This window comes from Heloderma suspectum, chromosome 6 (assembly GCF_057233095.1).
Source record: "Heloderma suspectum isolate Gila_16-S chromosome 6, 16-S_ref, whole genome shotgun sequence".
Classification (NCBI taxonomy): Eukaryota; Metazoa; Chordata; class Lepidosauria; order Squamata; family Helodermatidae; genus Heloderma; species Heloderma suspectum.
Window position 1 is genome coordinate 61186791 of NC_139463.1, and position 12241 is coordinate 61199031.

The following is a 12241-nucleotide window of genomic DNA, read 5'->3' on the forward strand; positions in this document are numbered from 1 at the left end:
TAATTGCTTGGATAAGGGGACAGGCCAGGACAATGCAGTTTGGTAGTTGTCTCCCCAAGAGTTTTCTAGCCATGTTTCCTGGCTTGGTGGCCTTGAAGGCCAGAACCACTGTGACAGTTTTTGCAAGCACAGAAGAAATGGCAATGGAGAAAATGATGCCAAAAGCAGTTTGACGTAGAAGACATGTGACCTTCATGGGGCGACCGATGAACAGAAAGCAGCAGAAGAAACAGAGCAGGAGAGAAAGAAGGAGGACATAGGTGAGGTCTCGGTTGTTGGCTTTGACAATGGGTGTGTCACGGTGTAGAATGAAGGTGGCCAACACTACAGATGTAGTCAGAGAGAGGAAAAGAGCCAGAGAAGCTAAAATGAACCCCAGTGCCTCCTGATAGGAAAGGAAGTGGGTCTTCTTGGGGAAACAATGGTTTTGGTTGCTGTTTGGATGTTGATCTTCTGGGCATGGGACACAGTGATCTGCATCTGGAATGAGCAAAAGTATCTCAACTTGGCATACTTGTTCTTTTTGTACAGACAGTGCAGGCCACAAAGAAGGGGACGGAAATGTCAGTTCCCTAGCTTACTGTCCATATAAGCGTGCAGCCTCCAGTTTCATATTTTCTCTTTACGTTTCAACAACATATTGCATAAGAGCAGAGTCAGGATGGGTACAAAACACTCGTTTTCACCTGTGTAGGATAGCCCATGCTAGCAGACCCATGTTCCATATTCTGCAAGAAGAAAAACCTGAAGTGTGTAACTAGAAATTGAAAACTGTTAAGGGTAAGAACATCACCATAGCCTGTCACATGCAGCGCCTTCCGAATGGGCAAATAAATTCATAAATAAATAAATAAGGCATTTGCTTCAGATGACGCACTTTCTTCAGAGGAGATGTGTTGGTGCAGAGGCTTGGAAATAGCTGACAGGAATCAATATAGATTAAACAGCAGTTTCCTTGACATTGGAGTATCATGCTCCCATTGCTACAACAACTAATCACCGTTCAGCTTCATGTTTAATGCCCAAACAACCGAGATTGGAAACATGGTGTTTAAAACACTATGCATGGAGAGGTGAGCCAAGGCAAGTATTTAAGGATATTATTATTCTTTATTATTTTAACAAAAGGTTTCTTCAGAAAATTGTGAATGGTTTGCAAAACAGTAAACCACCGAGTTATGAATCCCCAATGGTTTTCATGGAGAAACTGTTCATAGGTTAAATGGCTGTGTCTTCTCCTTGCACATGATCTTCCCATGCTAACCCCAGTATGCTCTGCAATTGAACAAGGCTCTGAATGCTTGAGCTACCTGTCCGGTTGGAAATCGTCCCTTCTGGGCAACAATCACATCTGTAGCAGCAAACCGGCTTCCCCTCTGGAACTTTTCTCTGGTGCCCTGGAGAGCACCGTTCCACACACCTCGCAGAGGGAGGCACCTAAAAGGGGAGACAGAATTAATTGAGGTTTTACATGCAAGGGATGTTGCACTGAAATAGGACAGAGTTACTCAACAGAGTTTCCCAATACACAATGGATAGGATCACGAGTTTAGAAAGTCTGAATCTTTTCTGGATTTCTGCAGGTTACTTAGAATCATCGTAATGGAAGCTGATGGAGATATACATGCTCATACAGATGCAAAAACATGAAGCTGCCTCCTACTATATCAGACCCTATCTCTGCCTCTCTAGGGATGCTGGAGAAATCCTCCACAGACCCCAGTGAGGGGTCCTCTACACCACTTGTGTCCCTGCTATTTGACATGATAGGCTATGTTAATCTTACGTAGCCTATTGTGTGAAAAAACAGGGACACAAACGGTGTATTTGCATCCCAGCTCCAAAGTCACTGCTGTGGTTTTGGAGCTGGCCTGCGGCTCCCCAGAATCAATGCAGAGTGGGGCAGCTGACAAGAATTCCGGTGGGGGAGGAACGGATCGCTTCCCCCCACGGCGCTAGGGATGGGGGAGAATTTCTCCCCGAAACTTCAGGGGGCCGAGTGCCAACGTATTAGGCCCCCCGAAGTAGTTTCAGGGAGAAATTCTCCACACACCCCCACCCCCCGCACACCCCCCCCAGGATGGGACTTACCTTTCCCGAATGTCCGTCCCGGCGGCGGGTCCCGGCAGCGGGTCGGCAGGTCTTCAACAGGGGCAGAGGCGGCTGCCGGTCTTTCGACCGGCTGCCGCCGCCGCCATTCCAATAAAAGTAAAAAAAAAAAAAAAACGCCCCCGTGATAGGCTACGTGACGATTAACGTAGCCTATCACGGCTAGATTTGCAAAGTCAGCTTAAAAAAAAAACTTTTTTTAAAAAAGTGACTTAAAAAAAAAAAAGCGCGTACGGCTAATGGCAACCCCCGTAGGGAGCCGCCATTCGCGTTCCTTATTTGGTCGCTGGCTGTAGTCTACGTAAAGATTTACGTAGACTACAGCGACCAAATAAGGAACGCGAATGGCGGCTCCCTATGGGGGCCGCCATTTGCGTACGTGCTTTTTTCTTTTTTTTTTTAAGTCACCTGTGATAGGCTACGTGACGATTAACGTAGCCTATCATGGCTGAATTTGCAGATCTAGCCGTGATAGGCTACGTTAATCATCACGTAGCCTATCACGGGGGCATTTTTTGTTTTTTGTTTTAACTTTTTATTTCGCAGCTGGGTGAGGCGAGGCACCTCCTCCCCGGCCTGAATTTCGGCCGGGCGAGGCGGGAAGCCTCCCCCCCGGCCTGAATTTCGGCCGGGCGAGGAGGGAAGCCTCCCCCCCCAGCCTGAACTTTGGGGGGAGCAGCAAAGCGCCTCCCCCCCACCGCGAAGCAAGCTGCGAGACCACATAAGTGGCTTTCGTGCACCCCTACACGGCGCCCCCCCCCCCGGACAGCAAGGTAAGGGATTTTTACATCCCTATATCTCGCCCACTATTGTCTGCACTGAGTGGAAGTCGCTCTCCAAGCTTTAAGACTGGGGCCTTTTTCCAGCCATACCTGGAGATGCCAAGGACTCAAACTGGGAATTTGCATACAAAGATGGTTCTTTCTCACTGGACAAGGGCCCCTCCCTGGGCTCAATAGGCCTTTGGTCTCATCTAGGAAGACACCTTCCTTTCTCAAGATATATAACTGCAGCATTCTGTATTGCCCCCATGAGTTTCACTTCAAACCCACCTCTGTAGCCCACATGATTGCATCAGCATGAATGGTGAAGTCCTGGTCAGGTGGAGCTTCCGGATCCACCTGTCCAACTTTGGTGTGAGCTAAAGATTCATTTGGGAAGAAAATCACATTCACAATGTCGTATCTCTCCCCCTTTTTAAAGAAAGAGACTTCATCTCCAGCACTGTTGTTAAACCGGACATTCCTCAAAGAGGCAAGAATCTGAAATGGAAGAGAGAATTATAAACAGGGTAATGGTGAGTGAGTTCTGGTGTCTTCTGACATTCTGTGACTGCCATCAAGTTAGAGACTTCTTCTTTTCTTTACTCTATTGTTTTGATGAACACTGAAGGTGCATTCAGATGGCTTCATTGGGCAATTTCTCAAATATGCTTGCCCAGTGGTTTGCCCATTTTTCTTTGGGTCTACTTGCTACAAGCCATGTTCCTATCTTTGTGTGTGTACCAGAAGCAGTAGGGTGGTGCCATCAAGTTGAACAACACCTGAGGTGTCCTCATGCTGCCTGGCAAGAATGAACATGGGGCGGGGGGGTGGAGAAGCTGCCTGTTTTTTGCTCCTGGAGATGAGGGGTGGGATAAGAATAGTATGTATTTGGGATGACAGCTTGCTTGATTCATCCTCCTCAGTAGCCACAGTTTTAAATACATGATTATCACAGAAGCATCATTGGTCTCCACTGCTTTTTATTCACTTCCTAGTGCTCTTTAAGGGAAACGATGGGCATGGAAGAATATCTTTGTGGAATGTCTCTATTGGGACCTTTAGATTGGACAAAAAACCCTTCTCCTAGAATCAACCTTGGCTTCCAGGATCAGACCACCGAGAAACCACCAAGGAACCTATTATAAGATTGTCAACTCTCAACGAGGACGTTACCTGCCATGGCTGAAGATTCAGCAGCCTCTTGCCTCCCCCTCTCAATGCATGTTTGGATACAGAGGAGGACACAGCATGTAACGTGTGTGCAATGGAATAGACAGCATTGTAGATACTGTAGCTGTAACTGGACATGGTCACTGCAAGGATATGGCTCTGCAGGTTCTGTACCTTCTCCTCCCCAGTGCAGTTCCTCCATCCCCAAGGAGAGTTTTCTCCTGATTTCAGAAAGTCACAGTTAAATGTGACTCCACACCATTGTTGGAGAAATACATCTCCTTGTGGTCGGTGTGGATTTAAGGCCCAGAGAAAATGTGTGAATTCTGGCACATCCCTGCTTTGGACTCTGAAGTGCAAAGCACCATGGAAGTCTTTGGCCTTGTATAAATTTTTTCTTTCCGCAGAAGTTTCCCGATGGGCTGTCATGATCCAAACCTTCCTAAATGGGATCCTGGTCTTTTCTTCATGAATAGCCAAGAACACTCTTAATATGAGTACAACGTTGGTGTCCCCAAAGACAATAATCACTTGGGGTTCAAACCAAGCACTAGGAATAGATCCAAGATATGCTTGTTGTAAAAGGAGAGGGCTTGTTGGTTCGAACATGTCAGTGAAGGCCACACAGATGTCCTTCTGCTTGAGCATTGGTGTCAGTGTCTGGATGAAATTTTCACCTCTCTCCTCATTTAAGGCAACCAGACCAATCCAGTTCCAATGGAAATGCAGGAGCAGCTGGACAAGGCCCACATACTGAGCAAGTTCGTTAGTATCAATCCGGTAGAAGGAAGGAAACTCTGTTTTTTCTCCCTGAACAGGGTCAGCCAAACCATAACCGAGCTGAAAGAAGGATTTTCTTGTGAGTATAGTGCAGTGAATTTTGTGCTCCTTTCAAGACTGACACATTTTTAATGGCATAATCTTCCATGGACTGCTACAGCCAGCTTCAGATCCATGAAGTGCTATCCAGAAGGAAGACATCCATTTGAAACATGGACATCTAATATGAAATGAAGCTCTCTTTAAGGTCCCCCCCCCCACTGTGGATATCAACCCAAAAGTCAGGGCTGCCCTGGAGGTAACCTTGGCACAGTTTCTTGCCATTGTCCTGAAGGGGCCCATGTCACTATACTGAAGCAATAGGACTCTTTGTCAGTGTGGTGGGGATTTAGGGTCCCCCCCCCAATAGGATAGTTTGGTCAAACAGTTCCATTGTGTGTCAAAATCCATTAGGACACACAAAATGGAAAACATGACATAATGATAGTGGGTCTTAATCAGAAAGCCCATAAGTTCCTCTACTCGAACACTTTCCGTTTCCATCCCAAGATGTGTGGCTGAAACAGAAGCTCTTTTATATGGAAATGTGTCCCAATACATACAACACTGACAAATGTTATATTATGGTGGGTTCAGGTTCCCACAATCACTGGAGGAATTAATTAAATTCATCAACCGACTGCAGCAAAATCAAGAAGGAGTCTTGTGTCACCTTGTTCAAGAACACACGTACAGAAGAAGCGCCATGCTGCATCACACCAAGGGTCCATCAAGCCCACCATTCCTTTCCCACAGTGGCCAACTAGCTGTCAACCGGGAAGCCTCCAGGAGGACAGAAGTGCAACAGCATCGTCCCGTCCATGTTTCCCAGCAACAGGTCTACTTAGGCATACTGCCTCTGGTTCTGGACGTAGCACATAGCCATCAGGACTATGAGCCATTGAGAGCCTTTTCCTCCAGAAATTCATCTAACCCCCTTTTAAAGCCATCCAAGTTGGTGGCCATCACTACATGTTGTGGTAGCGAATTCCATAGTTTCACTAAACGCTCTGTGAAAAGGTCTTCCTTTTCTCTGTCCTGAGTCTCCAACCAACCAGCTTCATGGGTTGACCCCAGGTTCTAATATTTTGAGAGAGGCTGAAAAATAGCTCCCTATCCACATTCTCCACACCATGCATAATTTTGTACACCCCTATCATGTCTCCCCTTACCCTCCTTTTTTCCAAGCTAAACAATCCCAGCTGTTGTATCCTTCCCTCATGGGCGACAGGGAGAGATGCTCCAGCCCCTTGATCATCTTAATTGCCCTTTTCTGCACTTTTCCCAGCTCTACAATATCCTTTATTGGCAGTTTTATTCTCAGTTCCTTGTCCAAATATGCCAAACATGGAGTTTGCCTTTTTTACAGCGGCCACACACTGGGCTGACACTTTCATCAAGCTGCCCACCACAAGCCCAAAACCGTTCCCATGTTCAGTCACCACTAGCTCACATCCCATCAGGTTATACTTGAAGTTGGGATTTTTTGTCCCAGTGTGCATCCCTTTGCATTTGCCTACATTGAACCTCATTTGCCATTTCAATGCCCATTCTCCCAGTTTGGAGAGATCCTTTTCGAGCTCCTCACAATCCCTCTATGTTTTATCCACCCCAAATAATTTGCTGCCATCAGCAGGGATGGACACTGCACTGCACACTACTAATTCCAGACCATTTATGAACATGTTGAAGAGCTTTGATCCCAGTACAGAACCTTGTGGGACCCCACTATTTACATCCCTCCATTGGCAGTTACGCATCCATAAGAAGAGCCGTCCTCTTCTTCCATGACCACTACATTTGCTCAGGAGACTTTGATGGGGGACTTTGTCAAAAGATTTTTGGAAGGACATGCAGACGATGTCTAATGGGTCACTCTTGTCTACACGTCAATTGAAACTCTCAAAGAACCCGAGAGCCAGTGTGGTGAAGTGGAAAGAGTGTTGGACTGGGAGCTGGGAGATCCGGGTTCTAGTCCCCACTCGGTCATGGAAGCTCACGGGGTGACTTTGGAGCAGTCACACACTCTCAGCCCAACCTACCTCACAGGGTTGTTGTTGTGAGGATAAAATGGAGAGGAGGAGGATAATGTAAGCCACCCTGGGTGCCTTGCAAGAGGAAAAAAGGCAGGATATAAATGCAATAATAAAATAAATAAAAGGTTACTGAGACAGGACTTACATTTGCAGACGCCGTGCTGATTCTTTTCCAGCAGGGCTTGTCCTACTAAAGGCTTGCTAATTTTATCTTGAATAATGCTTTCAACCAATTTACCCAGAATAAACCTTAAGCTAACTGGCCTGAGATTTCCCGGATTGCCCCTGGATCCCGTTTTAAAAATTGGTGTTACATTGGCCATCGTCCAGTCCTCTGGTACAAAGGCTGATCTTAAGGACATGTTGCATACTTTGGCTAGAAAATGAGCAATTTCATATTTCAATTCTTTGAGAACTCTAGCATGGATACCATCTGGGCCCGTTGAATTTATTTTCTTTCAATGTATCAATAAGGTTGAGAACTTCAACTCTGGTCACCACTATTTCTCTCAGTTCCTCAGACTCCATTCTTGAAAACATCTATTCAGGCACAGGTATCTGTCCTATATCTTCTGCAGTGAAGACAGATGAAAAGAATTCATACAGCTTCTCTGCAATCTCCTTGTCCTCCTTTAGCAGGAGGTTTGTTTGTGAATCTTTAAGTTGTTGCAAGACTCCATTTTGTTCTCCCAATCCAAAGCATTTTCTTATGTAACAGACCCAGTGCTGTTTGGGACTAGTCAAACAATAGGCATCTGACACTCCTGGCTACAACCAAGGTTATCACTGGGCAGATTAGCCGAGGTCAGAAGGCCTCCTGCTCTTACCATCCACAATCAAGGCAACACACCCACTGCATGGCGGGAAATGGCTTCAGAGATTGGCCTCTCCATCTTAGAGTTCCTGAGGTCTGCAGATCCCCCACATCTCTCCCCAAATGAATCCCTCACCTGTGGGATCTTGAAGGTGCCCATTAAGGAAGCAATCTCCCTTGAGGATTTGGAATCGAGACCCCCAATAACGGAGAGCAGCTCATCTTGCTTGTCACATTTATAATTAGGAGACATTTGCCCCCGTGTGGACAGCAGAGACAGGCTGTTCAAGTGGATCCATCTTGCGATGTTGCTGTGGTCATAGATGCGAAAGCCAAGCGTGTGGTTGGGGAGGAGAATTGTGTCCTTGTGGATCTCCTTCATGGCGAATGCCAAGGCCAGGACTTGCTGGTAGTGCTTGAATATCCTGCAGTGATGGGAGTTATGATGGGAGGCGAGTGAAGATATAATACAGTATAAGGTGGGAGGGAGACATTTGTTGCTGCTATGATTACCCAACTGTGAGTCTGAAATGTTTGCTCATCTACTTCAGCTCACCCAGAAATCAACCTTCCCCACCCCTGTCTTACATGAAGTCTGCGGGGGCTGGAATGGTGGGCATTTCTAGGTCATTATGAAACTCTTAACATGAACCACAACCATTGTTTCGCTCTGCCTTCCCTCATTGCACCAAGCAGTCTCTAGGGGCAGGTCACCTGTTCTCCCAGTTCACAAGGAAGGGGAGATATGATGGCCAACCTTCCCTAGGTCACCCCCACCCTCAGCTTGATTCAGAGGAGGAGACTGCAAAGCCAGCTTCTGGCTCAAGACCCTGAAAATTATTTATTCCTAACTCAGTTACAAGGAGGACACAATCCAGCGACTTCAGTATTGGTGGAACAAAGTATGAAGTGCCCTCCCAAACTATTGGTTGAATGCACAAATCCCAGCTTCCAAGTGCCCCTTCTCTGCCTTACACACACACACACACACACACACACACACACACACCTTTCCACATATTTCGCCGTGCAGCAGTAGATGCAACAGCAGAGCTTGGCTCCCACAGTCTCTGGAAATTATATTCCCCAGGGTTTCTGTGTCACTACCATCACACCATCCATCTTGCCAGAAAGGGAAAGAGGAATCGTGCTCCAGCTTAGAATGGGACCATACATAGCTCAGTGCGACACAGCACAAGCTTTGCATCCTTTGCATGCGGAAGGTCCCAGGTTCAATGCCCGGGTTCTCCAGAAAAGGCAGGAAAGCTTCCTGACTGAAACCCTGGAGAGCTGCTGCTGCCAGTCAGTGCTGACAATACTGGGCTAGATGGACCAAGGGTCTGACTCGGTATACTGCAGCTTCCTATGTTGCCATGCAGGCGGAGAAGAACCCCCAGGTCTCTGCTTCTCATTTCAGGTTGAAGCCAAATTAGGATCAGCCTGGAAGGAGCCCTCTAACCTGCAAGCTAAGCAGGAAAACATCTGTCCCAGATCCCTCTTGTGGAGACTTACAAAGCAGAAGCGCGGAGTTCTGGTGGTGCTAAACCACGAAAGTCCTGAGTCTCTTCATAATTATTCATGCCAACTGGTAAATTCCCTCCGACAATGAGGTCTCCAGGGCTGTGATAGGCTTGCAGTTCCTTAGGCCTGGTCAAGAGGCAGGTGGTCCTCAGCATCCTCTGGGTGGCCTGAGGCACCATCCAGAGCAGCAGCAGTGAAATCATCAGCGGCACAGAGATACCTTCCCTCCTAGGTCAGCGACCAGGCAGAACTGGAAGAAGAGCTGAATATACAGGCCCCAGCAGGGGAATTCGAGCGTAGCCAGAAATGATCAGCCCTGAAGTCATCAGACACCGCCCCGCCCCACATGGAAGGACATCTTTATATGAAGCATGTTTTCTCCTGGATGTCTTTGTTCTTGGTTGGGTGGGCGGAAATCCATGGGGGTTCATCAGAAATTACTGTCATTTCCACAATTCCAGACTGGCAAAATAGCCACAGCCCCACAGCACTGAGCTCCCTTTGCACAGTGGAGGGAGGAGGGAAAAGTTTCAATTGCTTCTCTGTGGGGCAGACAGGCTCTGAGATTGGACTTGAGTTGTCATGGTCCAGCCTTGGGCCTGTGTGGAGCTGAGGCCCTAAATCCAAGATGGAGTCCGAGCTTGTGCCAAAGTGCATTAGCCCAGATAGGTGACTGGGGAAAGGGAGGAGCTGGGTGTGGCAGAGTCATGCTCAGTGATGCTTGGCGCCACCATAGTATGTGAGCTGTGTGTCTAAGCTTAAATGCATGTTTGTTTCTCTTGCAGGCCGGATGGAAGTTTCCCTGTTAGCTGAACAGTCCATCTGCTAGTTTCTTTTGACAGTGTACATATGATCGTTCAGATAACATATCGATGTCTCGGGACTGATCTTTTCCCTCCCTGTTAAAAGATTGTCAAGTTCATTACTAAAGTTTTCTTTTCTCTACTTCAGCTGCCTGTTCAAATTACTGGCCCACAAGAAACAGCTCCAATTTGGAGCTCCATTTTCCATTTAACTCCATTCAGCTGTGGGGAAAATAGCCAGTAAAGAGCCATCAAGGGAGTTTGTCAAGCAAAGCATACAGATATAGAGTACATTAGCGACAGACTCTGAGGTGGGCCCCCTCAGGGCCAGGGGGAAGGAGAGACCGGAGGAGAGAGACTCTGAGGGAGGATTACTGAAGGCCACTGAAGCGCGCTAGTTCACATACAGAGGAGGCCTCAGTGCTGAGACACCGAAGGCCTAGTGCTACTCTTCCGCCTCTCCTTAATGGATCTCCCTCAGACGGAGCAGTGGGAAAATACTGGGGGGTTGCAAGATAAAGACAATGATGTCTGGCCCCCTTGTAAAAATTCAGGGACTGAGGCAGGATGACAGCACAAGGAAAGCCTAATCTCGGAGCCCCCCTTCTCTGTTTTGCTTGGATCTTTTAAAAAGGGGACCGGCCCCCCTCACGTTCTTCTGCCCCAAGGAGGAGGATTTTCCAGCTTAAAATGGGGAGACGGGGGAGCTCTTGGTGGCGCAATTAGTGCAGAAGGACCTGTCACAGGCAAAGGCACAGAGCTGTCAGCTCTCTTCACACCCGGCAGTTCATCCCACTACAAACCGGTCCTTTGGATCCCAGATCCTTTCCGGAAGTTGGACTGGCCCTGTATACGGGCATCTCTCCTAGCGCGTCCCTCTGCTCTGTCCCTTCTCATGGCTGCACGGAAAAATCAGGACAGAAGGCTGATCGGTGGATCCTTTGGATTCCGCAGCAGGAGGGTATAATAAAAATGTAACCTAAAAGCCATTGTATGTGTCGTAAGCAGCACATAGTACTGTAAGAGCTGCGCATGCCTGGAATGAGCAGACAGTAACCCTAAGATAAGGTTGCTAAGCAAACCGCTGGCAACCAATCAAAAGTAACACGCTGGCTGAGGAATGCAAGCTAAGTGATAAAACTGTACCGCGGAGGTTGCCCAGGGTCGACTCTGCTTTGAGCGTGAGCTCCTTTGTCGAACTGTTTGCAAACAATAAAATCGAGTTGGACCCAGCCTGAAGTTGACTCTCCTCTTTGGGGCAAATTGGACTAGCCTCCAGGGGGCGAAACTAGCATTTTGTGCAACAAACTGGCGAGCAGTCAGGAGTCCCTTGGACCACCCTGGGGTCAAATGACAGAACCGGCAAAGGTGCCTGTGGGGCGCGCCGGACCGCCTTTGAGGTCTGCCACGGCACCAGAGAACGGGGGTCGGGACACCCAGGAGGTTAAAGGCGTGGACTCCATTGATTGAGTCAACCAGGCTGAACGGGTCTGAAGAGACGGCACTAGGGTGCTGGGCAGAGTAAGTACTTGATTTCCCTTCTGTCTTTCTGTTTGAGTTGCCTTCAGAGCGTCTGAGGTTTGTCAGACTCTGTGTAAACGTCTGAGGTTTGTCAGACTCCGTGTCAGTGTCGGAGGTTTGTCAGGCTCCGTGTATGGTTTCAAACAGAGGTAGGCACAATGGGGGCGGGTAGCTCCCGTTCAGAAAGCTCTGCCACTCCCTTGGGATGCATGCTAAAAAACTTTAGCAAAGTCAAGCGTCTGAGGTTTGTCAGACTCCGTGTACTAAGATGTCGAAAGGCAAGCTGGTTACACTCTGTCAGTTGGAATGGCCAGCATTTGGAATTAGTTGGCCAGACATAGGATCCTTTGGTGTAAATCTTGTAAATGCTGTATATAAAAATGTGGTGAATAATGGGCAATGGGATCAATTCGCCTATATTGATAGTTGGTTAAATTGGTGTGGAAAGAATCCCCCTTAGTTACAGAAGTGTAAACGTGTAAATGTGTTACTGGCAAAGGACCACAGGGGCAAGAGACCCCGGGTGGTGTCTGAATCAAGTAGTAAGAGATAAATTTGCCTCAGGGAAGGTGAGGTTATCAGCATTTGGATGAGTGCCAACCAAAATCCACTGAAGGTGAGAAAAAGTTGAATATAAAGTTCAATATTGTAAAGTCATGATGGTATGCTCCGAGGTGAAGCCCA

The 12241-nt window shown here is 47.6% G+C and overlaps 1 protein-coding gene across 1 annotated transcript; it reads right to left on the reverse strand.

Annotated features, from left to right (window-relative positions):
- Positions 1-1093: 1093 nt before the first annotated feature.
- LOC146340983 (vomeronasal type-2 receptor 1-like) lies at positions 1094-11057 on the reverse strand. Its single transcript, XM_084808244.1, has 4 exons — positions 9225-11057; positions 7849-8137; positions 3162-3371; positions 1094-1437 (listed from the first exon to the last, which is right to left on the reverse strand). The coding sequence occupies exons 1-4, from the start codon at positions 9434-9436 to the stop codon at positions 1219-1221; spliced, it is 930 nt and encodes a 309-aa protein (XP_084664370.1). The 5' UTR covers positions 9437-11057; the 3' UTR covers positions 1094-1218.
- Positions 11058-12241: the final 1184 nt, after the last annotated feature.